Source organism: Mustelus asterias, chromosome 8 (genome assembly GCF_964213995.1).
Source record: "Mustelus asterias chromosome 8, sMusAst1.hap1.1, whole genome shotgun sequence".
In the NCBI taxonomy this organism is placed as follows: domain Eukaryota; kingdom Metazoa; phylum Chordata; class Chondrichthyes; order Carcharhiniformes; family Triakidae; genus Mustelus; species Mustelus asterias.
Genome location: NC_135808.1, coordinates 3,465,402 through 3,484,977, shown reverse-complemented (window position 1 = coordinate 3,484,977; position 19,576 = coordinate 3,465,402). Strand labels below are relative to the sequence as shown.

General features: G+C 47.8%; 1 protein-coding gene across 1 annotated transcript in view; it reads left to right on the top strand.

The window, feature by feature from the left end:
- Positions 1 to 19,576, top strand: part of LOC144496746 (butyrophilin subfamily 1 member A1-like) — a 284,881-nt gene that overhangs the window by 44,821 nt on the left and 220,484 nt on the right. The window contains 2 exon segments of the mRNA XM_078217262.1: positions 6,785 to 6,811; positions 14,482 to 14,508. Coding sequence (XP_078073388.1) covers positions 6,785 to 6,811; positions 14,482 to 14,508 — 54 coding nt within the window.

Below are 19,576 nucleotides of genomic sequence, written 5' to 3'. Positions count from 1 at the left end.
TTTCATCACTCAACAATTTCTCCTTTAACTTTGCTCAGTTCCTGCAAATTAAAGATGTGGCTATGGGTACCCGATGGACCCCAGTTCTGTCTGTGTTTCTGTGGGGTTTGTCGAACACTCCTTGTTCCAGTCCTACTCAGACCTGCTCCTGCAACTCTTTCTCCGTTACACTGGTGACTGTATCGGTGCCGTTTCATGCTCTCATCTGGACCTGGATAAACTTATAGATTTCCATCCTTCTCTCACCTTCACTTGGTCCATCTCTGACACTTCCCTTCCTTGGCCTCTGTCTCCATTTCCAGTGATAGACTGACTACCAATATTCAATATAAACCCACCGATTCCCACAGCATCCTCGACAGCAGCCCCTCACACTCCACTCCCTGAAGGACTCCATCCCATTCTCCTAGTTTCTTTGCCTCTGTCACATTTGTTCTGATGATGTCACCTTCCAAAATGGTGCGTCTGACATTTCTGCTTTGATCCTTAACCGAGGTTACAGTCATGTTGCAGCTGTAGAGAACTTTAGTTGGGCCACATTTGGAATATTACGTATAGTTCTGGTTGCCACACTACCAGAAGGATGTGGAGACTTTGGAGAGGTTACAGAAAAGGTTTGCCAGGATGTTACCTGGTTTGGAGGGTATTAGCTCTGAGAAGAGATTTGACAAAGTGATTTGTTTTCACTTGAACTTCCAAGGCTGAGGGGCAACCTGATAGAAGTTTACAAATGATGAGAGGCTTGGGTAGAATGGATAGTCAAAGTCTTTTTCCCCAGGGTGGAAATGTCAATTACTAGGGGGACATAGGTTTGAGGTAAAGGGGCAAAGTTTAAAGGAGATGTGAGAGGCAAGTTTTTTACACAGAGGGTGGTATGGTGCCTGGAATGCTCTGCCAGAGCGGGCGGTAGAAGCAGATACAATAGCAATGTTGAAGAGGCACCTTGACAGATACATGAATCAGCAGGGAATAGAGGGGTACGGACCGGTCGCGGCAAAAGGTCTTTAGTTTAGAAAGGCGTCATGTGTCAGCATAGGCTTGGTGGGCTGAAGGGCCTGTTCCTGGATTGTTCTTTGTTCTCTCCCGCTGTGATTAACAGGGCACTCAACCAGATTCGACTCATTTCCCATATCTCTGCCCTCACACCCTCCCCTCCCTCCCAGAACCATGATAGAGTCCAACTTTCCACCCACTAGCCTCTACATTCAAAGAATCAGCCTCTGCCAAATCGAACACGATGCTATCACGAAACACATCTTCCCCTCAACCCCCTTGTCAGAATTCCACAGGGATCGCTCCCTCCATGACTCACTGCCAGCTGACAGTGCTGCAGCCGAGGGTAGTCTATTAAAGAACCTCTTGGTCCAACTGGGAGACTCTGTATTGCTGCCAAAACACTCCATTGCTGCGTAGACCCAGGTTCTTCAGACATCTATTGAAAGAACCCATCAAAACCCTCAACCCTTCCTCAAACTTCTTTCGCAATGACTGCCTCTGCCTTATTCATACTGATTCTGCAAAATAAACCCCCACCTCAGCGTCCGTCCCCTCTGCCTTGTCTCCATTCTCCATGTCTGACCAGCCCCACAGTTCAGCGATGCAGGTTCTCCTCCAAGCTGTCAGGGAAAGGTGGGAGATGCTCTTTCCTCTAGATAATATCATCTGGCCCCCCTGCTTGACCAAGGCAGCCTGGAGGGAGGCTGCAGAACAAGCGAGGAACCATGGAGACCGTGCAAGAACCTGGGTCCAATGTTCAGTCAGCCAGTGTCACATATTAACAAGGATTCTCTTATGAGTTGATCAATAATCTGTTCGCGCAAATGGGAAGCAATGTCGGAAGAGCGAATGCGTGATCAGTCTTGTTCCACATGGTAAGTGAGGCCATGTAACTGACCACTCAGTATGTTGTGTGATGGGGATGAGGTTTCCACGTTGTCAAGCAGGACAAGCAGACCCACAGGGTAGAATTTTCAAGTCTCTGCACAGAATGCGGGCTGAAGGGAGAAATCTGCCGTGCAGCTCGCAAGCTGTACAGCCGAGTTTTCTCTCCAGATTATCCAGCACTCTGTGCAAAAAATGATCTGGCCTATGGTGTCACACTGGCAGGCGGGGCCGGATAAAGCTGCAGCCAGGAAAAGGGGCTCCCTGATTTCCAATAGCACCCCTCCAGGTCACAGGGAACCCCCATACGCACAAGGGGAATCCCCCCTCACAGGGACCCTAAACCGATAAGGGGAATCTCTCCTCCCCCTTGGCACTGCCCCCTGGAACCCTGGTTCACCCACCTCAGCGAGGGAGAAATTCCAAATGTGGGGGGATGATAAGATGGGGAAACCAGGCACGGTAGCACAGTGGTTAGCACTGCTGCTTCGCAGCTCCAGGGACCTGGGTTCGAATCCCGGCTCGGGTCGCTGTCTGTGTGGAGTTTGCACATTCTCCCTGTGTCTGTGTGGGTTTCCTCCGGGTGCTCCGGTTTCCTCCCACAGTCCAAAGATGTGCGGGTTAGGTTGATTGGCCATTCTAAATTGCCCCTTAGTGTCCCGGGATGCATAGGTTAGAGGGATTAGTGGGTAAATATGTAGGGATATGTGGATAGGGCCTGGGTGAGATTGTGGTTGGTGCAGACTCGATGGGCCGAATGGCCTCTTTCTTCACTGTTGATTCTATGAATTAAAATTTATTGAAATGAGGTTTCTGACCTTCCTGGGTGGGAATCTTGTTGCATCACCAGTGGGGGCAGGGAGAATCGGAAAACAAATGAGATTCTCGTTTTCCCAGTTGCGCAGGATTCCGCAATCGGAGCGAACACAGGTGCTAAATTGTGAGGGAGAGGAGCTGGACAGGAGGTGAAGCGGCTGGCTTGGGCTTCTCTCAACAGCTAAGAGGGCGTGATGGAGATTGGTGGGGCAGAGATGGGGAGACCCCTTGCAGATGCTGAGAGTGATTGGCCTGGCATAGGGAGTCAGAGACAACGTTCCCGAGGGGTGGCACACAGTGAAATGTGAATCATTCATATCGTGTTGATTCTTATTATGGTTCAGTTTGTTCTCCACTACGGGTCATGTCCATGAAAGGTCAAGGCCGCAGACCATCCCAGAGCCAGAAAGCTCCACCTCTGGTGGAGGATGCACCATCACCTCCCTCTTCAGCAACCTCCATCAGAGCAGTTACACCCACATGGTTGGTGGAGTGGGGGGGCAATGGAGGTGGGGGACTGGGTGCAATCACACTTAGATTCAGGAACACAATCTGGTGAATGCAGCACAAACAATCCCAGTGGCTGAGGGAGGATGTGACAGTCGGGTCCCCTGATTTTCAGGACTGCTGGGGATCAGGCTCCTGCTGATGCCAATGCTGATGACAGGTTGCTGGTCCTGGCCATAAGAAGCCAACTGGACATTGAGCAGAGCTTAGGGGAACAGATGGTGGTGATGCCTGAGATTGTGCGCAGGTTTGTAAGGGGTATGGAGGAGCCTATGAATGCCATGATATCCGTCATGCACCAGACATTTGAGTGCATGGCTTCCTCAAATGTTCTTTTGACCTGCTTTCCATGTGCTAGCCATAGGCTCAATGCAGCAGTGGCTCAGAGACAGGATGACGTTGCACCTGGACCTCTCTTTCCAGGAGCCTCTTCCCCCTTAGGGAGACAGGGAGATGCTTTCATAAACCAGATGGAGGAGAAGAAATGCCAGCAGCTCCGGGACTTTCTCTCAGGACAGCCCAGGGTTAGCAACATCTTCTCATCTTCCTCAAAGTTAACCCTGTTATCTCCCTGGGAAATGAGCACAGCCCTGCATGATTCTTCTCCTGTGGTCACAGGCCACATGTTGAAGGGGTGAAAGCCTTGGTGATTCACAAATGCTGCTGGCTGGTTACCGGGAACTCTAATGTCCACATAATGACCCCGAGGGAAATGAGCGATGGCACCAAAGGCCACTGAACTCACTGATTGGCTGTCATCATCAATGGGGAAGTGGGTGAAGATATTGGCACAATTGAAGAAGGTATGTGTTGCCTCCTATTTCCTTGTGGCTGGCTAGGATATGCCAAGTGTCACCTTTTGTGCCCTGGAAACCTTCACAGGTGAAGAAGTTGAGTGAAGCAGTGATCTTGACGGACAGTGACATGTGGTTCCACCAAATCCACGTGACATGTCTTGATGAAAATTCCCAAGTATCTCAGTGATGATTTCTTGGGACATCTCAGTTATCTCAGGCATTGCCTCTCAGATATCTGCAGGTAGTTAGTTTTTGTCCTAAGGACCTATTGACACGTTCGTACCTGTTTTTGAAAATGCCTTCCCGGGATATCTGCATCCAGGCCAGCCTCCCTGTCTGGTGCTGTCTGTTGTTGGTGGTGTGGTCTCGGTTGGTGGCCGAGCTCTCTTCCTTTGTGTCCTCTCCTCCTGCTCCCGATGTTGCAGGAATAGAGGCTGATTGAGACCCATGGGTATGGCAGTAATTGCAAGGTGTTCAGAATCAGACACAGAGATGAGAACATGCTTGTCCGTGATTCCCATCCATTGAACTAATGAGCAGTGAGTTCCTTTAATTCTCAAATTGTTCACACTGAGAGATCCACCCACACAACACGGATTTTCCTCCACTTATATCTGCATTCCTTGATTGTGAAATCCTACAAAATGTGCGCATGAGCTTTGATCATCATCCTTGTACCTTCCACCCTCCTCCTGTCACCTTTCTGCTTTTCCCATCACCCTTGACCCACCCAACATTACCATCTTCCTTCTGTGACCCTTGAAATTTGCCCCTTACCGTGGACCATATCACCTTTAACCTGTTTGTGCTGTCTCTGCTTCCTGGACCTACATTTATAAAGATGCCCACTCCAACCTGAAACCATCTTGTCATCACTCTTAATGTTTTTGTCTGATCCTGTGCCCACCCGGCAAAGCCTTTGAATGACCATGATATTGATTCTGTGCCCTATTGACCCTGACTTCTCCTTGTGACTGTGTCGGTTCACTCTTCTACCCAATATCCTCAATTCAACCCACAAAAACAGAATGTTAGCTGCAACAACCCTGCCTGTTCGGCCCCTCAATCATCTCACCCTCCCTGAGTGACCACCCCAACCTCCCCTCTGTACCACCGCACCCAGGATGTGGGGCCCTTCCCTTCTACACATCTCCCTGCACCTAAACTTCACCCTCTGTCCTTCCTTGTAGCCCTCTCCTACATTGCCCTATACCCGAGATCCAGCATTTCAATACTCACCAGCTCAACTGCCCACTCAACCCCAGCCCCGAACCCCTTTCCAGTCCTGAGTATCCACACAAGCTGCTGTTCTCCTGCTCCCTTTCCTTCTGCATAGAGTTCAACTCGGAAAACCATTGACCTTAGACACAGCTGCACAATGCTGACTGGTGCACACCAAATTTAAAACAAATATCAACCGGGTTCCACAAGGTTCTCAACTTTATCCTGAAGGGAGGATTTAATTTAAAAATGTTTTGTGCCAATGAGTACTTGTGGTATGTGGTATTAGAAACCTGCCACAGGAAATGTGAGAACCGACACATCACAAACATGCCGGCAGCCACTGCACAAGTCACATTTCCCACTGTTTCAGGCTCCATAAAATCACAGCCACACCCTCCCCCCCCGCCCCCCCCCCCAACCAGGGCCCCTTCCTGCCAACAATCTTTCCTCCTTGTGGTACTCCCTCCACCAACAACATACTGTGACAGCTGTATATACCATCTACAAGATGCACTGCAGCAACTCACCAAGGCTCCTATGACAGCACTTTCCAAACCTATGAACTCTGCCTTCTAGAAGGACAAGGGGAGCAGGAGTGTGGGGACACCACCACCTGCACATTCCCCTCTGAGCCACTCCCTTTCCTGACTTGGAAATATATCTTCACTGTCACTGGGTCAAAATCCTGGAATTCCCTCCCGAACGGCATTGTGGGTGTACCTATACCTCAGGGACTGCAGCGGTTCAAGAAGGATCAAGAACGAACAGGCAACAGGTGTTGACCTAGCCAGCCATATCCTCATCCTGTGAAAGAATTATAAAAATGCTCGATTTGTACCTGTAATGTTTCCGCTTTGACGATCTGTAATTGCTCTTTTCCTGCCTCCAGTTGGGAAATTGAAATAGTCACAGTCGGTGTCTTGGGGAGCAGGGTGGACACAGAGGGAAGTAGAGCGGCAAGAGGGGTGTGAGTTACAATGAATTGATCAGAGAAGATCTGATTCGTGATTAACAGTTGTGAAAATAGCAAGGCCTCCTGAGTTGACAAGATTAAAATAGTTTTGTGCAAGTAAATAATGATGAATAAAGAGGACTGCTAAAAATTCAAAATTATATCCACGCAATCTAGATATTATCCCATCACTGCCCAGGTTTGATCTGAATGGTAGATTGGGCACTGTCATTAGCTGAACAGAAAGTGAGTGTTGCTGAGATACAGCCCATTATATCAGCACCGGAACATTTTGTGAAAGATGAAGAAACCTTTTGATGGTGGAATTTTACATTCCTGTGATGTTAATGGACTTGTGAAAAGCACATTGAATTTTATAGCCTCATCCCTGCCACGATGAGCTGTAAAATTACACCCAACAATTGTAAATTCTGTCAAGTCTTAAACTTGAGTTTTACAATATTCAAATGTGATCATCTATTCATATGATCATTTATTCATTCTTATCTGTTTTAAGAGTTTAATTTTCTATTTAGATAGGAAGCATATTGAGTTGTGTTCTGTTTGTAGACCCACACTAACACATTCCTATGTTCCTGTCTTTCAGAACTACAGCTGTTTTGTACTTTGGAAGGTAAGCTATTTAAAAACCATTTCAGTGACTGAATAATAAAATTCCAGTTCCATATTATGGGAATTGAGGAATGTTTAAGATAAAGCTCTATGCAGAGTTCTAATATCCCATTTGTATTTTCATGAAAAGTCCACACCAATGACCTTGATCCTATTTTACATTCCTGTGAACCTTGCACCTTGTTATGTTAAAACTTCCTGCTGTAGTCCAACTAATACTGGGTGGTGCAGTGGGTCAGAAGTTCACCTTTACCCTTTGGGATTGGGTGGTTCTGTGGGTTCAGTGTCTTTTCATGTTTGAATCTGGTTGGTGCATTGTGTAAAATATTGATAGATTTGGGAGTGTAATATCCCAGAACCGTCAACTTTTATTTGTGTTTCTTTCTCCATACAAGTCCTCTCATGACCTTTCACCTTTGACTCTGGATAGTTCAGTGGATTAGATATTATCCTTTTCTGGAGTAATTAGTTAGATTCTGTCCTTTCTCAATTAAAAGTTTTGTTGTCGTTCTGTAATTATTCTTTGCTGGCTGTTGTTGAAAGTACACTTCAGGTGAGGGGGCAGAATACTGAGGGAAACAGCACAATGTTCCAGATCAATGAAACCTACACATTTATTTCATCATTATACCAGAAACTGCAACATGTTGTGGCAAATTTCTATTTATTTTGCTGTTTTCCCTTTTTCGTCACTCTTTTCTGCTACTTTTGTTTTGAGGAGGTGTTAGAGAGAATTTACCGATTGGTTAATCGGTCAGAGACAACTGAACTTGATCAGGATGGGATCTTTCCACTCAATTTTCTCTTTCACCCCCAGATATCCATTCAAAAGTGGAAAAAGAGGTCACACTGCATCACAATTTGACTCTTCGTTTAGAATAGTTGTTGTTGCATGCAGAAACAGGTGAAAGTGACAGCAGCATTCTGGTTAGGTTCAGCTGTCAGGGTTGACTTCCTCATTTGTACCGAGTAAGTGTGTAATAATTGTGGACAGATCACATGCGATGTAAATACTGTAAATCTTCCCAATAGTCCAGGTTGTGTAGTGCACAGCAAGGCACAATGATCTGTGTGACGCTCTGGGAAGTGTACTGGAGTGAACTGCCAAATCTGTCCAGACATTGGAGTAGCATCTTTAGGATCCCTATATTACACCAGTGTTCAGGAAGCAGCATGAACCTCATTGTACCTCACCTCTGCAGAGGTCGGAGGCCGCCGCATGGGTGTCATCAGCCATGTTCTTTGGTATCTTTTGTCGCCGAGAAACCAGCTTTGGATCCTGTGTGATCCCTTGAAGATATCCGGGGTCTCTGATCCACTCAAGATGTATTAGTCCTGGACGCTTCCTAGGTATCTGGTGCAAATCTGCGTGGATTTTCTCCGGGTGCTCTGGTTTCCTCCCACAGTCCAAAAATGTAAAGATCAGGTAGATTGGCCATACTAAATTGTCCCTCAGTGTCAAAAGATGTGTAAGTTAGATGGATTAGCTATGGTAAATGTGTGGGGTTACAGGGATAGAGTGGAGGAGAGAGCCTGGGTAAGATACTCTGAGTTGGTGCAGACTCGATGGGCTGAATGGCCTCTTCAGCGGCACGGTAGCATAGTGGTTAGCACTGCTGCTTCACAGCTCCAGAGACCTGGGTTCGATTCCCGGCTTGGGTCACTGTCTGTGTGGAGTTTGCACATTCTCCTCGTGTCTGCGTGGGTTTCCTCCAGGTGCTCCGGTTTCTTCCCACAGTCCAAAGATGTGCGGGTTAGGTTGATTGGCCATGCTAAAATTGCCCTTAGTGTCCTGAGATGCGTAGGTTAGAGGGATTAGTGGGTAAATATGTAGGGATGTGGGGGTAGGGCCTAGGTGGGATTGTGGTCAGTGCAGACTCGATGGGCCGAATAGCCTCTTTCTGTACTGTAGGGTTTTTATGGTTTCTATGTTTCTTTGTGTAATGTAGGGATTCTTTGATTTGATCCAAAAGAAAACCAAAAAGTGCTGGAAATACTCAGCAAGTCAGGCAGCATCTGTGGAGAGAGAAACAGATCTGAATTTTCATCCTTGAGGCATGTACCAGAAGTGGGGAAAATTCGCAGCACAGCCAGCCCACCTCAGCTGAAGGTGCCTGCAAGGTGGGACCTTCATTGCTGGGAGGTGGGTGTGGGCTGGAGTCAGGCCAGCTGACCTGGGAAAGTGGTCAGAGCTGCCACAGGGATGCCGGGTTCCAAGGTGGATTGTTTAAAAGGCCTGCCTAGGTGCTGTGGGACTTCAACCCAGTTAAAATAACAACACAACGGCCCCCAGCCCTCATTCCTCACACTCCCTCACCTTCTCCGTACACCGTCCATGACACCTTATGCCCCCACCCATCTGTCATGGCCCCTTGTGCATATAAAATAAGGCTTCTCTGAGTGATCAGACATCCATTACTCTTGTTGAAACAACTGCACCCAGTGAAAACAATGCTTGATTGACAGCTCAGACTCTCTGATCTCTGAGGTCAATTTTCACAATGTTTATTTACACAAGGTTAAGAAGTACCAAGTGCTTGTGGTTTCTGTTATTCATACTTTAAAGATCTGGATGATTCACACTCTCATTGCCATATACTGAAATTACATCTTTAAATAAATATGGAAAGTAATGAATGAATCACTTTTTAAAACTTTTTGTTTGCACAACCTACTGTCAGTATGGGGTTCATTGGTTCTATACAGTGTGTAGTAGGTCAATGGGCATGGAAAGGCTATATCTTGCCGCAGGGGACAAGAGGATCTGGGGTGGTAACTGGAGGGGCATAGTTTGGCACAGAGTGTCTGAGTGGCCATTGGGGTTGAGTGGAGGGGCAGGTCTTGGCACAGGGTGCGCGAGGAGGATCGTTTGAATTCACCTTTTAAAATGCCCCTTCATGCAGACCAGGATTCACAATTCCTGTGAGAGGCTGTGAACCACTATTTAAAACCTGTGGAGGAGGAGGACATGCTCAACTCTGCAATGGAACCAAACAGGATGGGAATGCTGGATATAGACCATAGACCATAAGACATAGGAGCAGAATTAGGCCACTCGGCCCATCGTGTCTGCTCCACCATTCAATCATGGCTGATATTTTCCTCATCACCATTCTCCTGCCTTTTCTCCATAACCCTTGACCCCCTTATTAATCAAGAACCTATCTACCTCTGTCTGACCAGAACCTTATACAGCCTCAGAAGTACATTCCTGCTCTTGTATCCTAGCCCTCTCAACGTGAATGCTAACATTGCATTTACCTTCCTAACTGCTGACTGAACCTGCACATTAACATTAAGAGAATCTTGAACAATGACTCCCAAGTTGCTTTGCGTTTCTGATTTCCTAAGCATTTTCCCATTTAGAAAATAGTCTATGCTTCCATTCCCCCTTCCAAAGTGTATAACCTCACACTTTTCCACATTGTATTGCATCTGCCACTTCTTTGCCCACTCTCCTAATCTATCCAAGTCCATCTGCAGCCCCCCTGCTTCCTCAATACTACCTGTCCCTCTACATATCTTTGTATCATCTGCAAACTTAGCAACAGTGCCTTCAGTTTATTCCTCCAAATCATTAATATATGTTGTGAAAAGTTGTGGTCCCAGCACTGACCACTGAGGCACACCACTAGTCACCGGCTGCCATCCTGAAATATACCCCTTTATCCCCACTCTCTGCCTTCTGCCAGTCAGCCAATCCTCTATCCATGCCAGGATCTTACCCTGAACACCATGGGTGCTTAACTTATTTAACAGTTGTGGTCCCAGCACTGACCACTGAGGCACACCACTAGTCACCGGCTGCCATCCTGAAATATACCCCTTTATCCCCACTCTCTGCCTTCTGCCAGTCAGCCAATCCTCTGTCCATGCCAGGATCTTACCCTGAACACCATGGGTGCTTAACTTATTTAACAGTCTCCTATGCGGCACCTTGTCAAAGGCCTTCTGGAAATCTAAATAAATCATGTCAACTGGTTCTCCTTTATCTAACTTCTTTATTACCTCCTCAAAGAACTCTAACAGATTTGTCAGACATGACTTCTCCTTGACAAAGCCATGCTGACTCAGTCCTACTTTATCATGCACTTCCAAGTACTCTGCAATCTCATCTTTAATAATGGACTCTAAAATCTTGCCAATGACCGAAGTCAGGCTAACCGGCCTATAATTTCCCATCTGCTGTCTTCCTCCCTTCTGAAACAGCAGAGTTACATGAGCTACTTTCCAGTCCTCTGGTACCCTTCTGCCTCCAGTGATTCCTGAAAGATCACCACCAATGCCTCCACAATTTCCTCAGCTATCTCTTTTAGAACTCTGGGGTGTAGTCCATCCAGATTTATCCATCTTCAGACCTTTCAGTTTCCACAGAACCTTCTCCTTAGTGATGGCCACTACACTCACCTGTGCCCCGACTCTCCTGGAGCTCTGGCATCCCACTGGTGTCTTCCATTGTGAAGACTGATGCAAAGTAACTATTCAGTTCCTCTGCGATTGCTTTGTTTCCTATTATTACTTCTCCAGCCTCATTTTCCAGTTGTCCAATGGCTATTTTTGCCTCTCTCTTACCTTTTATATATTGAAAAAAACTCTTCCTCCCTTCTTTTATATTACTAGCTAGCTTACATTCATATTTCATCTTCGCCCCCCTCCTTATTGCTTTTTTAGTTGTCCTCTGCTCGCTTTTAAAGGCTTCCCAATCCTGTGGTTTCGCACTAATCCTCGCCACTTTGCATGCTTTTTCTTTTGCTTTTATGCTGTCCTTGACTTCCCTCGTCAGCCATGGATGCCTCGTCCTCCCCTTAGCATGTTTCCTCCTCCTTGGGATGAATTTCTGTTGTGCCTCCCGAATAACTCTCAAAAACTCCTGCCATTGCTGTTCCATTGTCTTCCCTGCTAGGTTCCCTTTCCAATCAACTCTGGCCAGCTCCTCCCTCTTGTCTTTGTAATTACCTTTATTTAATTGTAATACCGTTACATCTGATTCCAGCTTCTCCCTCTCAGACTGCAGGATAAATTCTATCATATTGTGGTCACTGCCTCCTAAGGGTTCCTTCACCTTAAGTTCCCTAATCAAGTCTGCCTCATTACTTATCACCAAATCCAGAATTGCCTGTTTCCTCATCGGCTCTGTCACAAGCTGCTCCAAAAAGCCATCTCTTAGACATTCCAAAATTCCTTTTCTTGGGACCCACTACCTACCTGATTTCCCCAGTCCACCTGCATATTGAAGTCCCCCATGATTATTGTAATATTACCTTTTTTATATGACTTTTCTATCTCCTGATTTATTTTCTGCCCCACATCCTGACTACTGCAAGGGAGCCGGTGCATAACTCCCATCAGGGTCTTTTTACCTTTGCGATTCCTCAACTCTAGCCACAGGGATTCTATGCCTTCTGATCTTATATCACTTCTTGCTACCGATTTAACTTCATTTTTTACTAACAATGCAACCCCGCCGCCTTTACCCATCTGCCTGTCCTTCCGATAGGACACATATCCTTGGATATTTAGATCCCAACCCTGATCCTTTTGCAACCAAGTCTCTGTGATGCCCACAACATCGTACCGGCCAATTTCAATGTGCGCAACAAGCTCATTTACCTTGTTGTGGGCTTTCACCATGAACCAGAGTAAAGGCATTCCCAAAAACCAGCCAGCCAGGAATGTGGTTGGGAATCCTGGAATCAGGACCTGTCTGTCAGTTTTAAAGAGCCTGAATCATCGCAAATCCTGAAAATCCAGCCCCAATGTTTCAGGTCAATGATCTTTTGTCTGAACTGGAAAAAGTTAGAGATGGAACAGGTTTTAAACAAGTACAGACACAGGAAATGGGAGAGGTGGAAATAGAACAAAGGGGAAGATTGTGATAGGATGGAAGACAGGAGAGATAAAAGTGATAAAAGGGGTGATGGTGTCAGACAAAAGGAGTGTTGGAAATGGGATAAGTGAGAAACAAGAGAAGGTATAAATGGGAAAAACAGAATCAGCAACAACAGCCGTCCTCTTAAAGAATGGGGGCAGAGGGTTAGATTGGAAATTGTTCAACTCAGTGTTGTGTCTGGAAGGTTAAAAAGTGTTTCAGAACATTTGATGCAGATTGGTAATCACTGGATTCTAACCCAGCAGTGATGGTTCTTTGATTTTTGATTATATTTGATTTATTATTGTCACATGTATTAGTATACAGTGAAAAGTATTGTTTCTTGCGCACTATACAGACAAAGCATACCGTTCATAGAGAAGGAAACGAGAGAGTGCAAAATGTAGTGTTACAGTCATAGGTAGGGTGTAGTGAAAGATCAACTTAATACAGGGTAGGTCCATTCAAATGTCTGATGGAGCAGGGAAGAAGCTGTTCTTGAGTCGGTTGGTATGTGACTTCAGATTTTGGTATCTTTTTCCCGACAGAAGAAGGTGGAAGAGAGAATGTCTGGGATGCGTGGGGTCCTTAATTATGCTGGCTGCTTTGCTGAGGCAAAGTCAATGGATGGGAGGCTGGTTTGCGTGATGGATTGGGCTACATTCACAATTTTTTGTACTTTCTAGTGGTCTTGGGCAGGGCAAGAGCCCTACTAAGCTGTGATACAACCAGAAAGAATGCTTTCTATGTTGCATCTGTAAAAGTTGGTGAGAGTCGTAGCGGACATGCCAAATTTCCTGAGCCTTTTGAGAAATTAAAGGCATTGGTGGGCTTTCTTAATTGTTGTGTTGGCATGGGGGACCAGGACAGGTTGTTGGTGATCTGGACACCTAAAAACTTGAAGCTTTCGACCATTTCTACTTCATCCCCATTGATGTAGACAGAGGCATGTTCTCCACTACGCTTCCTGAAGTCGATGAAAATCTCCTTCGTTTTGTTGACATTGAGGGAGAGATTATTGTCATCACACCAGTTCACCAGATTCTCTATCTCAATCCTGTACTCTGTCTCATCATTGTTTGCGATCCGACACAGGGAAGGAATTTTGGCCCCACAGTCATTGGTGTATAAGGAGTATAGTAGGGGGCTGAGAACACAGCCTTGTGGGGCACCGGTGTTGAGGATGATCGTGGAGGAGGTGTTTTTGCCTATCCTTATTGATTGTGCTCTGTGTGTTAGGAAGTTCAGGATCCAGTCACAGAGGGAGGAGCCAAGACCCAGGCCACGGAGTTTGGAGATGAGTTTCGTAGGAATAATGGTGTTGAAGGCTGAGCTGTAGTCGATAAATAGGAGTCTGACATAGGTGTCCTTGTTATCTCGGTGTTCCAGGGCTGAGTGCAGGGCCAAGGAGATGGCGGCTGCTGTGGACCTGTTGCGGCGGTAGGCGAACTGTAGTGGATCCTGGAAATCCGGGAGGCTGGAATTGATTCGTGCCATGACTAGCCTTTCAGTCTGACTGAGGGGATAAAAGCAACATACTGCGGATGCTGGAATCTGAAACAAAAACAGAGAATGCTGGAAAATCTGAGCAGTTCTGACAGCAACTGTGGGGAGAGAGTAGAGCCAATGTTTCGAGTCTGGATGATCCTTTGTCAGAGCGAAGTCAGTTTTAAAGAACCTCTCCCATTTCCTGTTTTTGTGCTTGAGGGGATTGCTTGTTCCCAGTGGGTGAAAATACATTTGAGATTTTTAACTGACAGTCAGCAAGAAGTGGAGATATTAAATATTTTTGTTTCATGCAGGTTGTGATGAAGTGGAAATAGATTATGGTAAGTACAGAACCATGATACAATTCAATAAACTGTCCCCTAATTTATAATAAACATTGAAGCACAGTTCCTGAATATTTCAGTGTCAGCGCTGAAAGAGCAAATTATATTTTTATTTTTTTAAATTGAGCTGCTTTATTCCTGCTATTTCCATTTACTGAAACAATACAATAGTTACCATGTTACTGTGTATATTTCACATATTAACCATACATTTGTGTATATATTTTATGAAGCTGTTGAATATTTAGTTGTAATTTACATTGTAAAGCTGTTGTATTGCAGATACATTTTGATTGCATGATGCTTGGAATGAGAGCATTGATATATCCAGGTTTCTTAACATGATTAGGTCAAGAGGTTGAGACAGCTTGTTGCTCTTGGTTTCCGGGGATTAGTTGAGTGTGGGAGTGGGGCAGAAGGTCTGTGTTACCAGTTGGGGTCATTGTCCTTTGTGGTAAATGCGTGGGTCGATGTGCTCGGAGGGGCAATGCTGAGCGATCCTGCAAAATCCCCTGCATATTTTCCCAGTTCGGTCACCTGTTCTGATTGGGAAATGTTCCACATACATTTCAAATACATTTGCCGTGTGGAGGTCTGTACTTCACAGAGGGGAATGCAATTGTTGTAGCTAATAGCAAGAGTTGTGGGGATCCTTTCCTCTCCATTGGACAGGCCTTGGTTTAACATCCAGTCTGGAATCACTGTTCCACCAGATCCCATGGGTTTTCTATCTGGAGAATGAGGTTACAATTACCCCCATGTCTGTATTTTCAGAATGTCAGTGTATGTGAGAAGAAATTATATGATAGTTTATTATCTTTCCTATCTGGGCAGTGAGCTGATTACCCACGCTTTTCAATCCTGCTTGATTTAATTCCATTGATTTCTTATTTCTATTCCCCCCCCCTCTGGTTACAGTCTCCTCCAGTGAGCCCCAAGGCTCCATATTTGACTCTCTCCAATTCCACATTTACATGGAGCCCATGGGTGTCATCAGCTGAAAGGACAGGGTCAGCTTCTGTGTGTGTGGATGATGGTCAGACTTGCCTCTTCAGCCTCTCCAACATGGTGACTTTCCCCAGCTGAATATCAGCAACATGGGAGACTTATTAAGAAGGCTAATGCACATGGGATACAGGGTGATCTGATAAGGTGGATTCATAATTGGCTTAGCGGTAGGAGACAGAGGTTGGTGACAGACGGCTGCTTTAGTGACTGGAGGCCAGCGACCAGTGGCGTACCACAGGGATCCGTGCTGGGTCCCCTATTGTTCGTCATTTATAAGAAAATGACATAGATGACTATGTGGGGGGTTTGGGCGGGGGGGGGGATCCGTAAGTTTGCTGATGACACAAAGATTGGCCGAGTGGTTAACAGTGAGGTTGAGTGTCTTGGGTTAGAGGAAGATATAAACGAGATGGTCAAATGGGCGGGTAAGTGGCAGATGGAATTTAACCCTGAAAAGTGTGAGGTGATGCACTTTGGAAGGAGTAATTTGACAAGGAAATATAATTTTAAAAGTCTGGCACTGGGAAGTTCTGAAGAACAAAGGGACCTTGGCATGTTTGTTCATAGATTTCTGAAGGTGGAAAGGTGGTGAAAAAGGCAGATGGCACACTCGCCTTTATCAATCGGGGTATAGATTACAAAAACAGAGAGGTGATGATGGAGTTGTATAGAATTCTGGTGAGGCCACAGCTGGAGTACTGTGTGCAGTTCTGGTCGCCACATTATAGGAAGGGTGTGAACGCACTGGAGGAGGTGCAGAGGTGATTCACCCGGATCTTGCCTGGGATGGAATATTGAAGTTGTAAAGAGAGATTGGATAGGATTGGGTTGTTTTCTCTGGAGCAGAGACTGAGGGGCGACCTGATTGAGATGCTCACGTTTACGAGGGCATGGACAGGGTCGATAGGGAGCAGCTGTTCCCCTCAGTTGAAGGGTCAGTTACGAGGGGACACAAGTTAAAAGTGAGGGGTGGGAGGTTTAGGGGGGATTTGAGGAAAAACCTTTTTACCCAGAGGGTGGTGACGGTCTGGAATGCGCTGCCTGGGAGGGTGGTGGAGGCGGGATGCCTCACATCCTTTAAAAAGTACCTGGATGAGTACTTGGCACACCATAACATTCAAGGCAATAGACCGAGTGCTGGCAAGTGGGATTAGGTGGGCAGGTCAGGGCCTTTCATCCATTGGTGCAGACTCGATGGGCCGAAGGGCCTCTCCTACACTGTAGGATTCTATGATTCTGTGAATGCTGAGGCCACATTATTCAGCTTCAAGTAGAAGTTAGAACCCCTCAGTATTTTTAAAATGTTGTTCTCAGGATATGGGCAATGCTGATCGAGGTAACATTAGTTATCAATCACCAGTTACTGTGAGGAGATGAAGAGTTGATCACATTGTGTGGACTGCAGTCTCTCACGCTCACTAACTCCACAAACACTTAATGATTCATTCATCCTCTCCCTCCCTTCCTCATCCTCCCCATCTCCATCCCTCCCTCTCGTCCTCCCTCTCCCCACCCATCTCACCTCTTCAAATTCCCTCCCCAATGCTATCCCTCCCTGCCTCTCTCCCACCTCAGACTCTCTCTCTCCCTCTGTCCCCCTTTTCCCCTCCCGCTTTCTCCACTCTCCCCCCCTCCATCCCTTCTCACTATGATTTAATTTATTATTGTCACATGTGTTAGCACAGTGAAAAGTATTGTTTCTTGCACGCTATACAGATGGAGCATACTGTTCATAGAGAAGGAAAATGAGAGAGACTCGCGAGGGTGTAGAGAAAGATTAACTCAATGCAAGGCCGGTCCATTCAAAAGTCAGCAGCAGGGAAGAAGCTGTTCTTGAGTCGGTTGGCACGTGACCTCAGACTTTTGTATCTTTTTCCCAACGGAAGAAGGTAGAAGAGAGAATGTCCGGGCTGCGTGGGATCCTTAATTATGCTGGCTGCTTTGCCGAGGCAGTGGGAAGTGTCGTCAGAGTCACTGGATGGGAGACGGGTTTGCCTGATGGTTGGGCTATGTTCACGACCGTTTGTAGTTTCTTGTGGAGTTGGGCAGAGCAGGAACCAGACCAAGCTGTGATACAACCAGAAAGAATACTTTCTATGGTGCATCTGTAAAAGTTGGTGAGAGTCGTAGCTGACATGCCAAATTTTCTTAGTCTTCTGAGAAAGTAGAAGTGGACTTTCTTCACTATTGTGTCGCCATGGGGGGACTAGGACAAGTTGTTGGTGATCTGGACACCTAGAAACTAGAAGCTCTCGACCCTTTCTACTTTGTCCCCATTGATGCAGACAGGGGCATGTTCTCCTTTACGCTTCCTGAAGTCGATGACAATCTCCTTCGTTTTGTTGACATTGAGGGAGAGATCATTGCCGCACCAGTTCACCAGATTCTCTATCTCATTCCTATAATCTGTCTGGTCATTGTTTGAGATCCGACCCACGGTGGTGTCGTCAGCAAACTTGAAAATCGAGTTGGAGGGGAATTTGGCCGCACAGTTATAGGTGTATAAGGAGTATAGTCGGGGCTGAGAACACAGCCTTGTGGGGCACCGGTGTTGAGGATGGTCATGGAGAAGATCCTCCCCCTCCCTCACTCTTTCCCCTCCTCACTCTCTCCCCTCTCTCCCACCCTGCCCATCCATCCCACTTCCTCCCTCTTCCTCCCTCCCTCTACCTTTCCTCCTTCCCTCCCCCTCCCTCACTCTCTCCCCCTCTCCCAACCTGCCCACCCCTCTCCCTTCCTCCCCCCTCTACCCTTCCTCCTTCTGTCCCCCTCCTGTTCTCCCCCTTCCTCACTCCCTGCCTCCCTTCTTCTCCCTCCTCCATCCCCCTCTCTCCCACTCTCTCCCTTTTCCCCATCTCACTCCCGCTCCTTCTCTCTCTCTCCCCCCCGCCTCTCTCCCTTTCACCCCCTTACTCCCTCTCACTGTATCCTCCCTCCCCTCTCCCCTCCCTCCCTCCCTCTCCCCTACTCCCTCCCTTTCCTCTCCCTCCCTCTCCCCTACTCCCTCCCTTTCCTCTCCCTCCCTCTCCCCTACTCCCTCCCTTTCCTCTCCCTCCCTCTCCCCTACTCCCTCCCTCTCCTCTCCCTCCCTCTCCCCCCTCCCTCTCCCCCCTCCCTCTCCCCCCTCCCTCTCCCCCCCCTCCCCTCCCTCCCCATCTCCCTCCCTCGCCCCTCCCAGCCTCTCGATGAACGATGTGTTTTTGTCGTCGAGTGCGGATGCTAATACATGTGACAATAATAATTCAAATCAAATCTTTCTCCCTCACCCTCCCTCTCCCTCCCAGCCTCTCTCTCTATCCCTCCCCTTTCTCTACCCCTCCCCACTCACTCTTATTCACCCTCCATCCCTCCCTCTCCCATCATCCTTCACCTCCATCAGCCTCCCTCCCCCTTCTCTTCCTCCCTCACTCCCTCCCCCTCCTTCTCCCTACCCTCCCCCTCCCTCCTTCTCTCTCCTTCCCCCCTCAATCTCACTCCCTCTTCCCTCCCACTGTCACCCCCACCCTCCCACCCATGCTCTCTCCCACCCTCAACCTCGCTCTCCCATCATCCTTACCCTCTCTCCCCACTCTTCCCTTCCTCGCTTGCACCCCCTTCCTCTCCCCCTCCCTCCTCTCCCCCCCCCTCCTCTCCCCCCCTCCTCGCCCCCCTCCCCCCTCCCTCCCTCCTCTCGCCCCTCCCTCCCTCCACTCCCCCCTCCCCCCTCCTCTCCCCCTCCTCTCCCCCCCTCCTCTCCCCCCCTCCCTCCTCCCCTCCTCTCCTCCCCCCCTCCTCTCCCCCCCTCCCTCCTCTCCCCCCCTCCCTCCTCTCCCCCCCCTCCTGTCCCCCCCTCCTCTTCCCCCCCCTCCTCTCCCCCCCTCCTCTCCCCCCCTCCCTCCTCTCCCCCCCCCCCTCCCTCCCCTCCCTCCTCCCCCCTCCTCTCCCCCTCCCTCCTCTCCCCCCCTCCCTCCCCCTCCTCTCCCCCCCCTTCCCTCCCTCCTCTCCCCCCCCCTTCCCTCCCTCCTCTCCCCCCCCTTCCCTCCCTCCTCTCCCCCCCTTCCCTCCCGCTTCTCCCCCC